Below are 15,339 nucleotides of genomic sequence, written 5' to 3' on the forward strand. Positions count from 1 at the left end.
ACACGAAAAAACCCGACCAACGAGTCACAGCGTAGCTGTAAAAACGAGCGTTTCGAGCAGGATCCCTCGCAGGTAATTACATCACTTTCAAACAGTAGTTTACTCGCGGGCATGTCTCATCGTTTATGCTTTCGCAGGGCCCATGGACATCTTGATTATTATAGGCCTTACCTATGCGCCTTTTTGAAATGAGTCCTTTTCAGAGTCTTCTTTTAGATTAAAATAACCCCCCCCCCCCCCCCCCCAAAAAAAAAAAAAATCATTATTATGCTGTTAAAACTAGAACAGAAATCTGAGCCAGATTTTGCGATTACATCGTGGATGGCCCCGCCAAAGCCTGCCCTAACGCAAAAAAAAAAAAAAAAAAAAATATATATATATATATATATAAATAGAAAAAAAAATATGAGTCGATTACGACTTTAGTACGCGAAAACAGTTGGAAAACAGGAGGCACTCAACTGGGTGGAGGGACATGTTCTACAGCGAAAACTGCAACCTCAGTCTATATCGGCCGCAACGGAAGTGCTTGGGCTCTCGAGCAGCGGTACTTTCGTTTTGTCAAGCCATCTGGAAGGCCACCCCTCCTGTTCCTTAATCCCCGCATTCTGGCTTGTCGCTCCTTTTCGTGGGCAGCTACCAGCAGATGAGCTCCCTCATTGCTGCCCGAGATGCAAGGCAAGAAAGGTACGACAATCTGCTGCAGATAGCGCCGGCATCAAAGGGAAACGCAAAATACCCAGGACGAAAAGCCTGTTTCTCGGTGGCTGGCAATAGCTAGCTCGCTCGTTTCTAGCGTACCAAACGAATTTACCGTTTGACGCTGTTTTGAATCTTGGAATTAAATACGAAATGTTCAAGGAAGGGATGGCGAAATCTCGCAGAGGAAGACGTGGTCGACAAAGGAGTGAGGTTTCTCGCAGAAGATAAAGAAAAACCAGAAATTATTCTGCGAAATGTCCTATCCGCCCTGACTGCGAAGGCCGCAGAGTCGTTCGGTGATTTCTTTCATTTATTTGAGTTTTCTGGTGTTTTTAAACAGCCTGTAAGCCTATGGAAAACTGCACCGATTGTCAGATACATATCGCATTGATGCAGGACGTTTGTTGGAGCAACAATACAAAGTCATTGTAAATGAAGAAAATATTGCACACAACGTAGTCGAAAGAACAGCATAACTAACAGCGTTTCCGGAGTTCTTTTTTTTTTAAGTATGTAGTTAGTGTAAAAGAGAATTACACATACCTTAGTGGATAAAATAGTACTCTAAGTTACATACGGTCTGGTATAAACTGTTGAGACATGAAAATTGAAAGAAGAAAAGTTCACACAGCGTCTTTCTACATATCAGTACTGGCTAAAATAAACACCCATTCCAAAAAGTTCTAGCAGAAATCGAATGGCAGAACATTCACGCAAAAATATATCTACTTTAGGCTTGTTCATCACAGCCGACGTATTAAACGGATACTGGATACGCTCCAGGGGTCTTATACTTTTTCGACTCTGTGCAACAGAATAGACGCTTTCAGGCAGCTGTGCATGGGCGCTGCCATAACTGACCTTCAGTTTTGTTCCCTCTTATTCCGTTCGCTCCACTTCATCATTGCGACAGCAGGACAGGTTATTACCAATTTATGTGCTACTGTGTCCCTCTCCCTAGCAAAGGCCTTTGTGGAGGCTCGTCAACGTCAGTGGCTCGGCATCTCGGTAAGACAAGAGGAGGTCGGCAATGGAGGCTCAATCTGGCGAGCGCTGAAAGCGTCTATACACGATGAAAGCGAAGAGTCCTGTTAGGTGCAGCGATAAAAATGATAACACCTCTTCGTAAAAGAATTGCAAAAGATAAACAAAATAACTTGATTTTGTATACGCTCTATAGGCCGCAGCTGCCATTGCTCCCAGGATGAAACCAGCATTAATTAGCATATCCCGGCGTCTACTGCCGCAGTTCAAAGGCATGCAGCTACTGAGTGTGCGCAATTCAACACGCGATCGGCAATCAATTTCAGCAAAGACAGCGAGCAGCATGCAGAGGACTTCCTTTCACGGTACTTCCTTTGCGAGGAAACCAGATCAGTAGTAGCTTGACCGTCGCCTTCTTGCTCTCTTGGATACTCGTAGAAAATGTCCACTAGTAGTTGCACATTTTTAGCGTCTTCTGTTTTGTGACGGAATATACCACAAAACATGCAGGAATAAATTGGGCTGCAAATATAAACACCGATTCGCTGGCAGCCTATGTTTACGCTTCTTACTTCGAGATTTGTTCTTCGGTACGTGTTCTTATCAGCGCAGAGTGTCCTTAGCTGCGGAGCGATAACAAAATGCTTGGGTACACGCCACTCCGACGTTTTCTTCACAGTACCCGATTTGCCAGAAAATTTGCTAAACAGACCAGCAAACATCGCTGAAATAGTAACCGAAATATTGGGTTAAAATAATATTTAGTTTTTCGCGAAGTTATTACATTTACAATTTTGGTCCTCACCGTGTTTTTCAAAGTGAAAGTCTCTATACTGGCAACAATAAAAAACGAAAGGTGTTTACAAATCTCTGTAATGCGAAATTAGAGCACAACTCTCGAGGAGGAGGAGGGGAGGGTACGGAAGGGAGGGTAGCCCCTCCTCCTCCTCCTCCGTACCCTCCCCTCCTTTCCTCCTCCTCCCCTTCTCTTCTCCCGTCCTCCTGTGTTCCTCCTCATCCCCTTCTTTCCTCCTCATCCACCTCCTCCTCCTCCCCTCCTCCTGTCTACCCTCCCCTCCTCCTCCTGTCTACCCTCCCATCCTCCACCTCTGTACCCTCCCCTTGTCCCAGTTTCCACGCTAAATTTAGCTGGAAAATTGACGCCACGTGATCTCAACACCTATTCAGTTTCCCGTTAAATTTAGCGGGGAAAATGGCGTCACATGACTTCGCGTTACGTCATCCATGAACAAATTCAGTTTCTCCGCTAGATATAGCGGGAAAATTGACGTCACGTGACATCAACACCAATTCAATTCCCGCTAAAATTGTCGGGGCGGTTACGCCGACGCCGACGCCGACGGCAACGGCGACGTTGCTCAACACGGATACAGGCGCCTAAGAGCTGCGCTCTAAAAAGTGACGCCGTTGGAAGGAATGGGTTCACTCTTTGGGCTGTAGACTTTGTTCCCAGCTGATTACAAGCAGTTTCGTGGCGTAAAACGAATGCTTTGGAAGCTCGTTCCGGCACCCGCGCAGCAGCACAAAACAAATGCTCTGCATAGTCCATTTTTTAGGCTGCCCGCTCGACCTGCAAGCCTGCCTCACCCTGACGTACTGAAAAGCGCGGGTATATTTGAATGTTGGTTTTTCGCAGCATTTTCACTAGCCGATTTCATAATAACTGTTGTTAATTTCGCGATACTAAACAGCATACCGGAAAGGGCAAAGGTCGGAGATTCGGAAAATATAGTTAGCTGGGGCAGCTAAAAAAATCGCCGAATAAACTTCGGCCGACCAAGTCCGGTGGCCATTTTAATTTTGACTAATATATATATATATATATATATATATATATATATATATATATATATATATATATATATATATATATATATATATATATGGCACTTGTTTGGCGAATTAGGGCCAAGATACCCAGACTGTTGCCAAGGGAGGTCAGGTTTGGCACTACTTTGGCTTCTTCGGGCATTTTAATGCCCTAAACTGCCAGACGCAAGCCAAATTTTGGCCCAGAACTCGGTGCTGCCTGGGTATATATATATATATATATATATATATATATATATATATATATATATATATATATATATATATATATATATTTTTTTTTTTTTTTTTTTGTTGGTCCAATGCCCATACAAAGAAAAAAATGTTTTTGTTTAGCAGGAAAAAAAAAAAAAGAAAGTGTATTTGCGGGAAAATGTTAGCACACCCTTGGTCCGAAGCGCTTTCTGCGGATTGCTTGAGGTTGGCATTTCGGGCACCTCCCCCAAAACAATCGCTCCGTCTACGGATCTAAAGATATTTACTGACAAAATACACAGGAAGGATTAATCCCAAGTATTTACTACGGAGTAACAACGTCATTAGATCGTAAAAGAAGAGCAAACATGACACATCGCGTAATAAATGGTGTCTGTGTGTGTGTTTGTTTTCACGCATATAAACGCTAGAATTTTTAATCTTTGCCACGTGTCGCTCTGCATATTTTTAATCTTTGAGCTAAATGTTGTTGTCCTGGTTAGCGGGACAAATTTACGAAAAATGCACAAATGGGCCATTTGACTAAATACGGATTATTTTGAAAATCAATTCAAAAAATGACATCTTTAATGTTTCTTTTTAAACCTTTCTAATTAAAGTCTAATGATATGTACTAACGGAATCTGCGAAAACATGTTGCGTTACTTTTGTGTCTGTGAAGTTATAAAGCGAGAATTCTGGCCGAATTGAGGCTATTGCAGTGCCGTCTACATACTTATAATTGATAGGCTCATTATTAATGCGAAAGCATTAACTGCCCCATGGAGCGAAGCCGGCGGTGTCTGCTTTTCTGCCGGCGTGCCATTCGCGGTGTCTGCCGGCGGTGCCATTCGCATAAATTTATTTGTAATAAATAAACAATAGCAACTTCTGCATAACAACTGTAAAGACTCCAGTGGCAATCAGTTCATCAAACGAAGTTTCATCGACAGCTCAGATTAACTTTTTTCTGTAATATATGCTGCATGAGACTCGCCGCGAAGCGGCGTGTACGGGTCGGTCAGGTTAAAGTTCCTGCATCGTACGGGAACCAGAGTTCTGCGTTCATTCCCGTAGCGCCGTCTTTCCTACACGGCATGTTGAGCCTGCTTTTCACGTGTCTGAATTCGGCGAATAGCGGCCCCGCGCGTTTGAGGCGCGCGGCGCGCTCAAAAGCAGAGGAACGTACGCCGGGGCGCGCGCAACGTCTACTTTCCTGCACGTCATTTGAGTGTGCTCCTCATGTGATCGGATCTCGGCGAATAGCGGCACGGCCGCACGTGGAAAACAGACGCGCAAAAACTCTAGGTCAGGCTGGTTAACATTTTTGTAATGAGGTGCCGCAGACTGTCGCCGCGAAGCAGCGTGAACTATAGAGTTCCTGTATATAGCTACACCCCTTTGGGGGAGCACATACAGAAACTCTAGCGTGAACCAAAAAGGGCGTGTCGCCATCTTTGAACACGCTTTTAACCAGAAAATAAGTTACGCACGATTGTAATTTTGGGTTTATTGGGATGCTTAGGGCGTCTATATTGAGTTGTCACCACAAAAGGACGATCTCAGAATCGACTTCAGGGGATACTTCGACGAAATTTGAAATATACCCGTCGTACGTATTCAAAAATAGGTTGAATATGATGCACAATATCCGTAAATGAAAATCGCACGTTTGTATTTTGAGCCTGGTGGCTGTATTTTTCGTTATAAACGGCCCACTCTGGCAAGCGCTCGGAGAGCAGCCAGCGGAGAGAACGTGAGATCCGACGCAATCGTGACGTAGTTCGTCTCGGGAGGAGCAAAGCTGTGGCGAGGCTGACGTGGAAAGGATGTCCAAGTCGTTCCAGTCATCGAAGCGGCTGCTTGTGCACGAATTTTGAGTGACAGGTTAATCTTCTATGATCTTGTAGAGGGACAATTGACCCCGTGACTACATCACAACATGGCCGGCGTATGGGTCCAAACAAACCGTTGCTAGGGACGTTGCTATGGACTAATGCATGGAGACTCCACATGATGCTAGATATTTGCTTACAAGTACATAAATAATTTTTTGTAAGCAACCTAACTGCTTGATGTCTAATTATGAAGATGTTCTTATCGTCTCAGTGTCGTATTCCAACGATGAAAGCCATTTCTGAAGTATTACACTCTGCCTCGCTTTGGTAGCAGACGACACGATAGATTTGCTGGCCTCTGTTGCAGCGAGCGTCTTCATTGAATTGCGTCGGTAAACGAGTGACAAAAACAAATGCATCGCCATGGCCGTAGAAGCCTTCGCAATGTGCGTTTTTGTTTTTTCGTTTTTTTTCCTGTACTAAATACTAAAATAAAAAGCAAGTCCGAACAGGAGAACGTATGAAAGCACAATCAGAAAACATCACCGAAGGTAGATATATAAGCATTACAACGCTAGTAGCACACTTCGTCCTGTAAACGTCTTTAGGATGTCCTAATGTCCCAGGGATGGCCTGCGGACATTCACAGGATATTTGTGCTGCTTGGGAAAATAACCGGGTAGCGCATGGACAGGCATACGATTTTTCACTCACTACTACTTGCATGCAACTACTTTATCAATATTATAGTAATAATATATAAGTATAGCTCCATATTTTAAGACATTATGAGCGAACAGAATATGGGTTTTACGTGCTCTCGGTTGCTTTGGCTCTTTTTTACATCAAGGCAACTGTCCGCCAGTGCTACATGTACTAACCTTATCTTTTTTATCCAGTTCTTTCGCGATTTGGGGTTTCGCGGAAATCTGAAGACACTGCAAGAATCTTCTTCCACGCGATGGTTACAACCAGGTACAAAGCACCCTCCCATAGCGCGAGTCCGCAAACAAAATTTGGGATCTCAACCGATCACCTGAAGTGCTTTTCCCACAGGTGCAATGCGATCTTTAGCAGACGATCGTCTCGATCGACGCCCGGACTTTCGATAAACGATATTTTGCATCGCACCCCACTATGAATTCTGTCTGAAACTCATATTTCAAACAAATGCAATATCAGAATATCGTCTTCATCCGCACGTACGATTCAAACGACAGCAGACGGCATACTTCTTGCATTCGTCGTCTGCTGCAGGCATCTTGAGGACCGGAAATTGCAGTCGTAAATATCTCAGAAGCAAGCGATTACCGGCACACTTCTGTCGAAACATATATGACAGTCAAGCTTTCTATATCTGTGATTTTTAGAAGTTTAAATCCTATTCCTGATTTTGAACGGTCGGGTTTTCGCAGCGAATCCTAGCCACATGCATTTGCCCATAACAACGACCCTAGCAACGGTTTGTTTGGACCCGTGACGTCACAGATTCTCGGGGAGAAGGGAGTTCCTCCTTCCCCCTTCTCTTGTGGTGGCCGGAGGCGAGACAGTTAACGTCACTACCCGTCAAGGTTCCTATAGGCTCCTTGCACATGACGTCATTTCCGATACCCTCCAGAGAAGAGGGGGAGAAGGAGCTCCCCTCTTATCAGGACCCTCCTTTGTGCCTTCCGGATTTGCACAGGCGTCGCTATTCTCCTCCCAGAAGATTATAGAAGATTAACCCGTCACTCAAAATTCTTACAAAAGCAGCTTCCCTCTCCTCCTTTTACTTGGTGTGCAAATGTGTCCGATGTGACGTCAATGCAAGGAGCCTATTCACATACTTGGGAAAGAATCTCTAGACTCAAGAAAACTGCACAAAACTTAAAGCAAACCTGAAATAATACAGCACAATGTATGGCCAAGCAATTTGCAAATGTCTTGCAATATTTTATTTTCTAAGGTGTTTTTTTTTCTTCTTTTTCTGGAAGTCTTATGAAAATATAGCGAGAAAGTAACTTCACAATTGGCGTGATAAGGATGAAAATCTAAATTCCCGAAAAAGTCTATTGCAGCTCAATGTAAATGAAAACAAAGAATGAAACTGAAAACCTCCCTGTAACTCAGGAAATGAAGAAACTGTCCAGTTTACCAGAAGCAGTCTCCACATTAAATTTAAGATCTTCAATAGAAGATGATTGCGATAATACAGGGCTTGATAGCACAAGAACAACGAAAACCATATACTACACTAATACCCAGGTAGAAATGGCCTAGAGGAATTCAGACAAGCACAATGCTTAATTAACAAACATTTAGCCTTTATCCAACAATGTACATATCAACTAAATTCAACATAATTCAAATTACAAGACATTTAGCCAATTATTATGAGCTAAATGGTAGTGAACTGCTTTTAATTCCTTCTGATGCTGCAAGCAACTACTAAAACTTCTAAGCACTTCTAGGGAAAACTGTGCTCTCAATAATAGGTAATGTGAAAGACACTTCAAAACCTAGCTCAGTGTGACCACACTGTGCCAACCTTACAGTTGCATGCATATTTTGCCCAAAAGCAGACAGGGGCAGATGCAGGAATTTCGTGAGAGGGGGGGGGGGGGGGGGGGGGGGTGGTTAGGTGTTGGTCAGCGTACCATATGTTTAGGAACCCCCTCCTGCTCTCCTTCGTTTTACGCCTTAAATTTTACACATGCAAAATCAAGAGGGGGGTCAGGACATCCGGACACCCCCTCTAAATCTGCCCCTGAAAGCAGATCCATTTTAAATGTTCAAATGTGTTTTAGTGCCTAACATTCTTTAGAAAAAGAATGTTCTGCGTGCATAACCATAGGAAATAATAAGCAATACTGGATGACAGTACCAAAGGCAAGTTGCACTCCTGCGGCAGTTAAAACCTTTGCAGCTCACAAGTCGCAACAAGAATATTCACTCGGCCTGTCTTTTGACACCGACTGTGTGAGGGTTAACATAAAAAACAAGTGTAAAGGAATACATGGTTTGCACGCGACGTCAGTGCACCCCTTTCTGGTGGCCAGAAGCGTCTCGTTGATGCGGCGGAAGCTACCCTCTCACGTGCCTTTTCCCCCATTATGTCTGAACAAGTGACGTCAGTGCAAACTATGTACACGAAGAGCAGACATGCTACAGATTTGGAACCGAGTGTGCACTTCCAGCCCCCACTCAAGCACCTAAAAACTTGCCCATAAAAAAACAAAAAACATGCCCACAAAGAAGCACGTCTGACGGTAGAGCTCAAACTCTTGCGGCACCAATCGAGCTCAGACTCTTTTGTGCAGTCCAGGTCCCATAGCACCGGAGTGCCTAGGCAACAAGCCACTATTCTAAAGATGCACAAGTTGCCGCCTTAAGTTACATCTCACACCACTGCCTTTTGCTCACACTTAGAACCAAGCTCTAATGCACATATATTACATGGCAAAGTAACAGATTGTACACCACACTAAGGGTTCTTATTTTCCTGCTGCTTTTCCAGAGGTGGCTGGCTCTGGGTGTGTGCCTCCTCAACGCTGCTGGATGCTTGTGCTTGCTTTTCATGGTTTTGCTGCTCCTTTGTTTGGGCATGAAGAAACTCTTCCTTGAGGAGAAGTTCAATGATTTCCTTCATCTGGGCAGGGTTCACTTTGACATTTTCACGACCTAGAGTGTCAATCACCTGCCAGAAAGAGAATGTTTTGAGTTATAACTACAAAACTTGCGTTGAAAACAAAATAAGGTGCAGAAACCCCTTTTCTTTTTTGCTCACGGCACTCCAACATTTCATTCATGGTTTCAAGAGAAAAGCTACAAACATTGGCACTGAAGAAGAGTACATACACTGTGTGACACACATGGTTCAACTGACTGGTTCATCCCCCAAAAAACTGTGGATGTCTAACACATACAAGAATAAAATATCTGTTTTAATAATATGGCATGCAAATTAAAAAATGCAACAATAAAAATTAATTGATTTAAAAGAAGTCATTCAAAACTTTGCTTCTTTCTGCTACTGTAGTGGTTCCCAAACAATGGTGCCTAGCCCCCCTATTCGCCCTGTACACCATAAAAATCAAGTTGAGAATAAATATTTGGGTACACATAGTTGATTAAGTACTGTAATGCTAAATCAACAATGTCTAAACTACATCATCATCAATATTACACGTGGCATGCAGACCATGGCACGAGCCACTCTGCTTTCTGCACTGATGATATTTCTTCAGTGTTGGGAGGAACTCCCAAGACTGAAGCAATATTATCAGTACTGTTTTCATTAACTCCTCTAATAAATAGGTTCAGATGATGACTAAAACGATTTTCCTTATCAGCCAGACATTCCATTTTCATGTACCAGGTAGAAGAATGTTAAAGAAAAAGACTAATGCCCGTGCCACACACGGGCAACTCGAATGCCATTTACAACGAATGACATTTGTGTGATCGGCGAATCAGCTTGCAATCTGTTGCGCGTGGAAGGCGCCACGCCTGGAGTGTCGTGCGCTGATTCGCCGTCCGCTCAAATGTCATTCGTCGTAAATGGCATTCGAGTTGCCTGTGTGGCGCGGGCATTAGTCTTCATTAGAAAATGAGTTCTATATTGCTATTGCTTGTCGATGGCAAGTGTTTACATTAAAGTTCAATCGTGTGATTATGTTTGTCGCCCCCTCCCCCTCCCTTCCCTCTCCTCCCCCCCCCCCCCCCAAAAAAAAAGGGATCTGGGGAAGGAACATACAATCCCATCCTGCAATCGCTCTGACATATATCCCAACATAAAAACATCAGAAGGCAAAACCTGCAAAGACTTACTAAGAAAGCATGGACTATGACATGCTTATTACTAAACATACATTCGCTCACTAGTCATTGAGTGACATTTTTGGCTACATATTGATGCAAGTAATGATAGTATATAATAACTTTATTTATGAAATTTGTAGATGTCCGACACATGCAAAAAGATTATGCTTTGTACGAATCACAAGTAACGGTTACTCTTTACCCTCGCAATTCAAATCACGGGTGTAACAGCAAGCTTTGAAAGGCTACCATGTTCAGGCAAATGACATATTGCATCTATTTAACCCTCTAAGTGCTACGCCTGAGTATACTCGGGCACGCTACCATGCAGGTTTAAGTTTCGATTTGCTCTCTACCTCCCCCAACCGGGCTGCTGATTTTACTTTTACGCACAGAGCAGTGTTTTGACTCGTAATAACACACGTTGATGGCATGTGGAATGTTTTGTTCAGGGGAAGCCTGTGTGGTTTGCCTCTACGTAGTCCCAGAAAGGCGAATGCCGTTCAACCTCATGCTTTATGGCGAACACAGAAAACTAGACATGAATACTAAACTAATTTAGACATAAACTGAATAAGAAAGTCCCAGTTCCGAATAAAAAAATGTTGGTTAAGGCCACTTGAAAAGAGTGGCCCCAGGGTGCAAGGCCATGGTGCCACTGTGCATAGTACTGCGTCCTTAAAAGTATAATTTGAGAAAAATATCTTGTTGGAGGCATGCGAACATCAATTAACTTTGATCCCATAGATCCGTGTGTCTTCGATAAAAAAAAGTACTTCATAAAAGATGTTACAGTTTTTCTGCATAGGACCAAACTTTGTGCTCGACATGCGGGAAAAAAACCTGGCACTCAAAGGGTTAATGATGATGCCTGTCACTTCTCCTATTAAACATGTTAATGGAAACACACATATGACACACTTCTGAAAAAAGCTGCAATAAAAAATTGCTGACTGACACAAGTCCTGAACAATGCTTTGTTTCCTTGTTAAGAAATTATGCTTCAATGTACAACAGTTCTACAAGTGGACACATCCCATGCTTACTGCTCTCAGGATAGAATGACTAAGAGAAGTTACATTGATGGTCCATATGAGCAAAGATGCACAAATCCAGGTGGCCAAGATAACTCTTTTAAAAAAAATTTTGATACTTTTGTATTTAGACAAGATAGGCAGCCCACAAACTTGTACGAAAGATTAAAGCATTTTTAAAATTATTCCCTCCATGTGCTTGCAAAATCAATTAAGCACATGTAGTGCATGCAAGTTCAATTCGACACTCTTCTGCTCATTGGTGGAATGGTAAGCAAAACAAAATTGAGATTTTCTCCAGTAGAGCATACCTTTAGCACGTGATCAATCTTCACTGCACCATCATTGTCAATGTCAAGCGTGTCCAAGATTTCGGTGATCATTTCGAGACGAGTGTCATTTGATGATTTTTGAATTCTTCTTATTGCTAGCACTAGGTCGTTGATCTCAATCAGGTTATCTCTGTAAAAGAAAATGCTCGATGCAATTATGCCATTTAAAAAGTTTGGAAAAAAACCAGCAAGCAGAAGTCTAATCACATCCACAGTACATGACTTCTGGTTATTTTATTACATCTTTCTGGAGGTTGAGTTGTGAGAAATTGGCTGCCCGTATCTGTGTCATATATTACATCAGATTTGAGGCCGATTAACAACAGGAAAGCAAAAGCGTCTTTCGAGTTGTTGACACTGTAGCCGATGCTGCAGTAAAGCTGCCTTATAAAAAAAAAAAAGTACAATATACAAGGTGTTTGTTTTAGTGGGTCCAGAATTTTTGAAACATTGACACTTTTGCTGGGATTCTTGAAGCCCCAAGGCCAAGTTGGTGGCCATGGGAGCCACTAGAAAAGAGGAAAAATAGATTAATTGGCTAATTAACAAAAAAAGATTCAATTAACCTTCTAAATTGATATTTTTTGAGGCATAATATAGCTGGAAAATTGATGCTCGACATCATTACGATCTAGTCACGATGCAAAATTTGGATTAAAAAATTCGTAGTGGGCGCTACGGGGTGAGAAATGCCAGCCTCGTAGAGTCATAAGATACATAGGACGGAACAACTTGTCAAGCTTATTGGAGCACCTGCCCGTCATTAAAGGGGCACTGACACATCAAAATCATATTTTTTTTATTATCTGAAACGATTGAAAACGATGCCGGGACATTAACCTCAAAATTTGAAATTCAGTATTTGTGAAGTAAAAAAACAATTTCCAAATGCCGAATTTGAAGTTCCCCCGCGATCCGCGCCGGTGCGTTGACGTCAAATATTGTGGAGTCCTGAGAGTCCACTTTCTTTCACGACTACCTGCTGTTGCCATGGCGACCCAAAGCGAGGAGGAAAGGAGCGAGCGCCGGCGTTGCGACGGACCGGTTTTGAGCGGTGTCGCCTGTTTTCCGTGGGAGGATACAAATCTAGGAGACGGCACCACAACAAACTCCCGATTTTTGGTATTTCAAAAAGAAGGGCCGTAGTGCGTTCGCAATTGCGTTAAAAAACATGTTTTAGGATTGCCGTTATTAAATGTTAGAGAGATGTCACCTACAAAGCTTCTAAATTTCATGATTCTTGACGTCACGAATCAAAAGAGGCGAGGTGGTGAGAGGCGGGAGAATTAAACACCAAAAATAAAAAGGTGCACGCGCACGCGCGGGAAAATTTGTTTTCGCAATGTGTTTTTTTTTGCGTGTCTATGACTGCAACTTGCATCGTTTTAGACAATAAAAAAATACGACCTTTGGGGTGTCAGTGCCCCTTTAAGGACGTTCTGACGAAAACTAAGCCTGGAACTTCACTCTTCGGGAAATTGAGAGATTATGGGGGTTGTTAAGACTGCAGTTATAGAAAAAGGCAAATGGAGTGTTCCTGCTCATGTTTTTCATGACTGTACAAGGAGTCGCGTAAAAAAGTCTAATAAACGGAAAGAAGCTGGCAAACAGGTAGTCATGGCACATGCCACTTAGTTCCCCAGGGGGGGATCGAGGGGCCACATCACAGAGGAGATGGGCCTGGCTCACTCCAGCCTTGGGGCTCAAAAGGTGCTGGACACGTGCACTGGACATGCCACATTGTTTCCCCGGGCTGGAGTGACAAGGAAAGGTACTCGTCCGCTAGAGCGAGGCAGTCTTGATCCGAGGGAGAAGCAGGCCGGTAGCCTGATTGACCTCCCACCAGGGGAATGTTCCTCAATGTAATGCTGGAGTCGGACACAGTTTGTGACGGATGGGTCCATTACAATGGCTTCAAACCTAAACTAAATGACCAAAGAATGCCTGCGACGTCAAACACACTATATACGCTGGCTCCGCAACCCACATCTCTGCACCGCAGCGACATCAGCAGTGTGACGCCACCAAAAGAGCTCGGCAGGCGCTTCTTGCCCGCTTAGTTTTGGTTTAAAGCAGTGTACAAGGATAACATTTCTCGTTCCGTAGCGCCCACTACAGATCTTTTAATCAAAATTTGACGTCTCAACTAGATCGTAATAACGCCAAGTGTGAATTCTCCAACTACATTATCAGTGATGGAAGCGGCATTTGACTTTTTGTTGCAGGTTTTGTAGCAAGCAACGTGTTGGTTTGGTTCCATCCGTAAATTAGCCAATCTTTGATAATAATTGAGGGTTCATCTTGAATATTGAAGTACGAGGCACAGTCAAAAAGTTACTGCAATATATCATTTATCTCCATAATAACAAAAAGAATTAAAATCAATTTCCCGCTTTACAACATAGTCCCCTCTGCATTCAACACGTGCTGCGCCAACGCGTGAATGCCGCCGAAGAAAACGCCTTGCTGCTGGTGACTCCGAAGCCGGGGGATGCATCACCGCTTTCAGCTCATCTCCTGTACGAAACTTTACTCTGCCAAAAACTGCTTCAAATGGTAAAAAAAAAAAAATTTAATCGCATGGCACCAGGCTTTTTGAGTATGGCAGATGCGGAACGCACTGGAAACGTAGACCCCCATTTTTCTTTCCACTGCCGCACAAGCCGTGTGGGGGAGCACACTGTTGTGCTGCAGCAACACACCAAATGTCAGGAAACCATGGCACTTCGACCTGACAACAGACTTCAAGGTGTTCTCAAGCAGGTCACAATATGACATACTGTTGACACTGAATCCCCTGGGGATGCAATGTTTGGGTACTAGTCTTTTATAGTCCCAGGATGTCGTGAGCATCACCTTGGCCTGCGTCGCAATTGCCCTGGGGGGCTATGTTGCGCTTTTTGCACACCCAGGAGACTAGGGAGAAGGAAGTGACGTCAACAACGCAGCAAATGCAGACTGGATGTTGATTTTGTTTTCTTTTGTCAACATCCAATCTGCGTTTGCTCTAGTCGTTGACGTCACTTCCTTCTTCCAAGTCTACTGGGAGTGCAAAAAGCGCAACATAGCACCCCTGAACTTCTTTGGCATTGGTGGCAGTCTATGGTGAGATTTCAACTTTCTATAACTAAATTCCTGTTACTTTTGACTCTGCCCTGAATATTGCTTATTACCTTTTGTGATTATAATACATATAATGCATATATATGTATTATATATATACATATATATAATACATATCCTTTATGTGGTCAGCTTATTAGTGTAAATCTGAAGTGACATCAGTCATGAAGACCACCCATGTAGATCGCCATTCAATAGTTACAGCTCCTCGATTGCAATTACTTACTTAGTCACTTCACTGGCAGTTCCTTCTGTAGAGTCAATCTCAATCTGCATGGACTTGCGCTCCTCATTGAGCTTGTCAATCAGGTGGTCCATGTTGCCAATGATGCGGTTCACTCTGTTGTACAAGCGTGTGGCTGCCTTGGACTCCTGGATGTCTCGTGTTCCTGTCTTGACCACCACATCTTTCAGTTCATCCACATCCTGCACAAGAACACAAGTCCAAACTTTTAGACCATGTCAGGTCAAGCCCTGGCC

At 43.3% G+C, this 15,339-nt stretch overlaps 1 protein-coding gene across 1 annotated transcript in view; it reads right to left on the reverse strand.

The window, feature by feature from the left end:
• Positions 1 to 7,852: 7,852 nt before the first annotated feature.
• The window catches only part of LOC8036347 (mitochondrial proton/calcium exchanger protein), a 55,334-nt gene continuing 47,847 nt past the window's right edge, over positions 7,853 to 15,339 (reverse strand). The window contains exons 10-12 of the mRNA XM_029971363.4: positions 15,086 to 15,285; positions 11,716 to 11,866; positions 7,853 to 9,246 (exon numbers count right to left, since the gene is read on the reverse strand). Of these exons, the coding sequence (XP_029827223.2) occupies positions 9,034 to 9,246; positions 11,716 to 11,866; positions 15,086 to 15,285 (564 nt within the window). The 3' untranslated portion in view covers positions 7,853 to 9,033. The remainder of the gene's footprint in view (positions 9,247 to 11,715; positions 11,867 to 15,085; positions 15,286 to 15,339) is intronic.

This window comes from Ixodes scapularis, unplaced genomic scaffold (genome assembly GCF_016920785.2).
Source record: "Ixodes scapularis isolate PalLabHiFi unplaced genomic scaffold, ASM1692078v2 PGA_scaffold9__187_contigs__length_104089568, whole genome shotgun sequence".
NCBI classification, from domain to species: Eukaryota; Metazoa; Arthropoda; class Arachnida; order Ixodida; family Ixodidae; genus Ixodes; species Ixodes scapularis.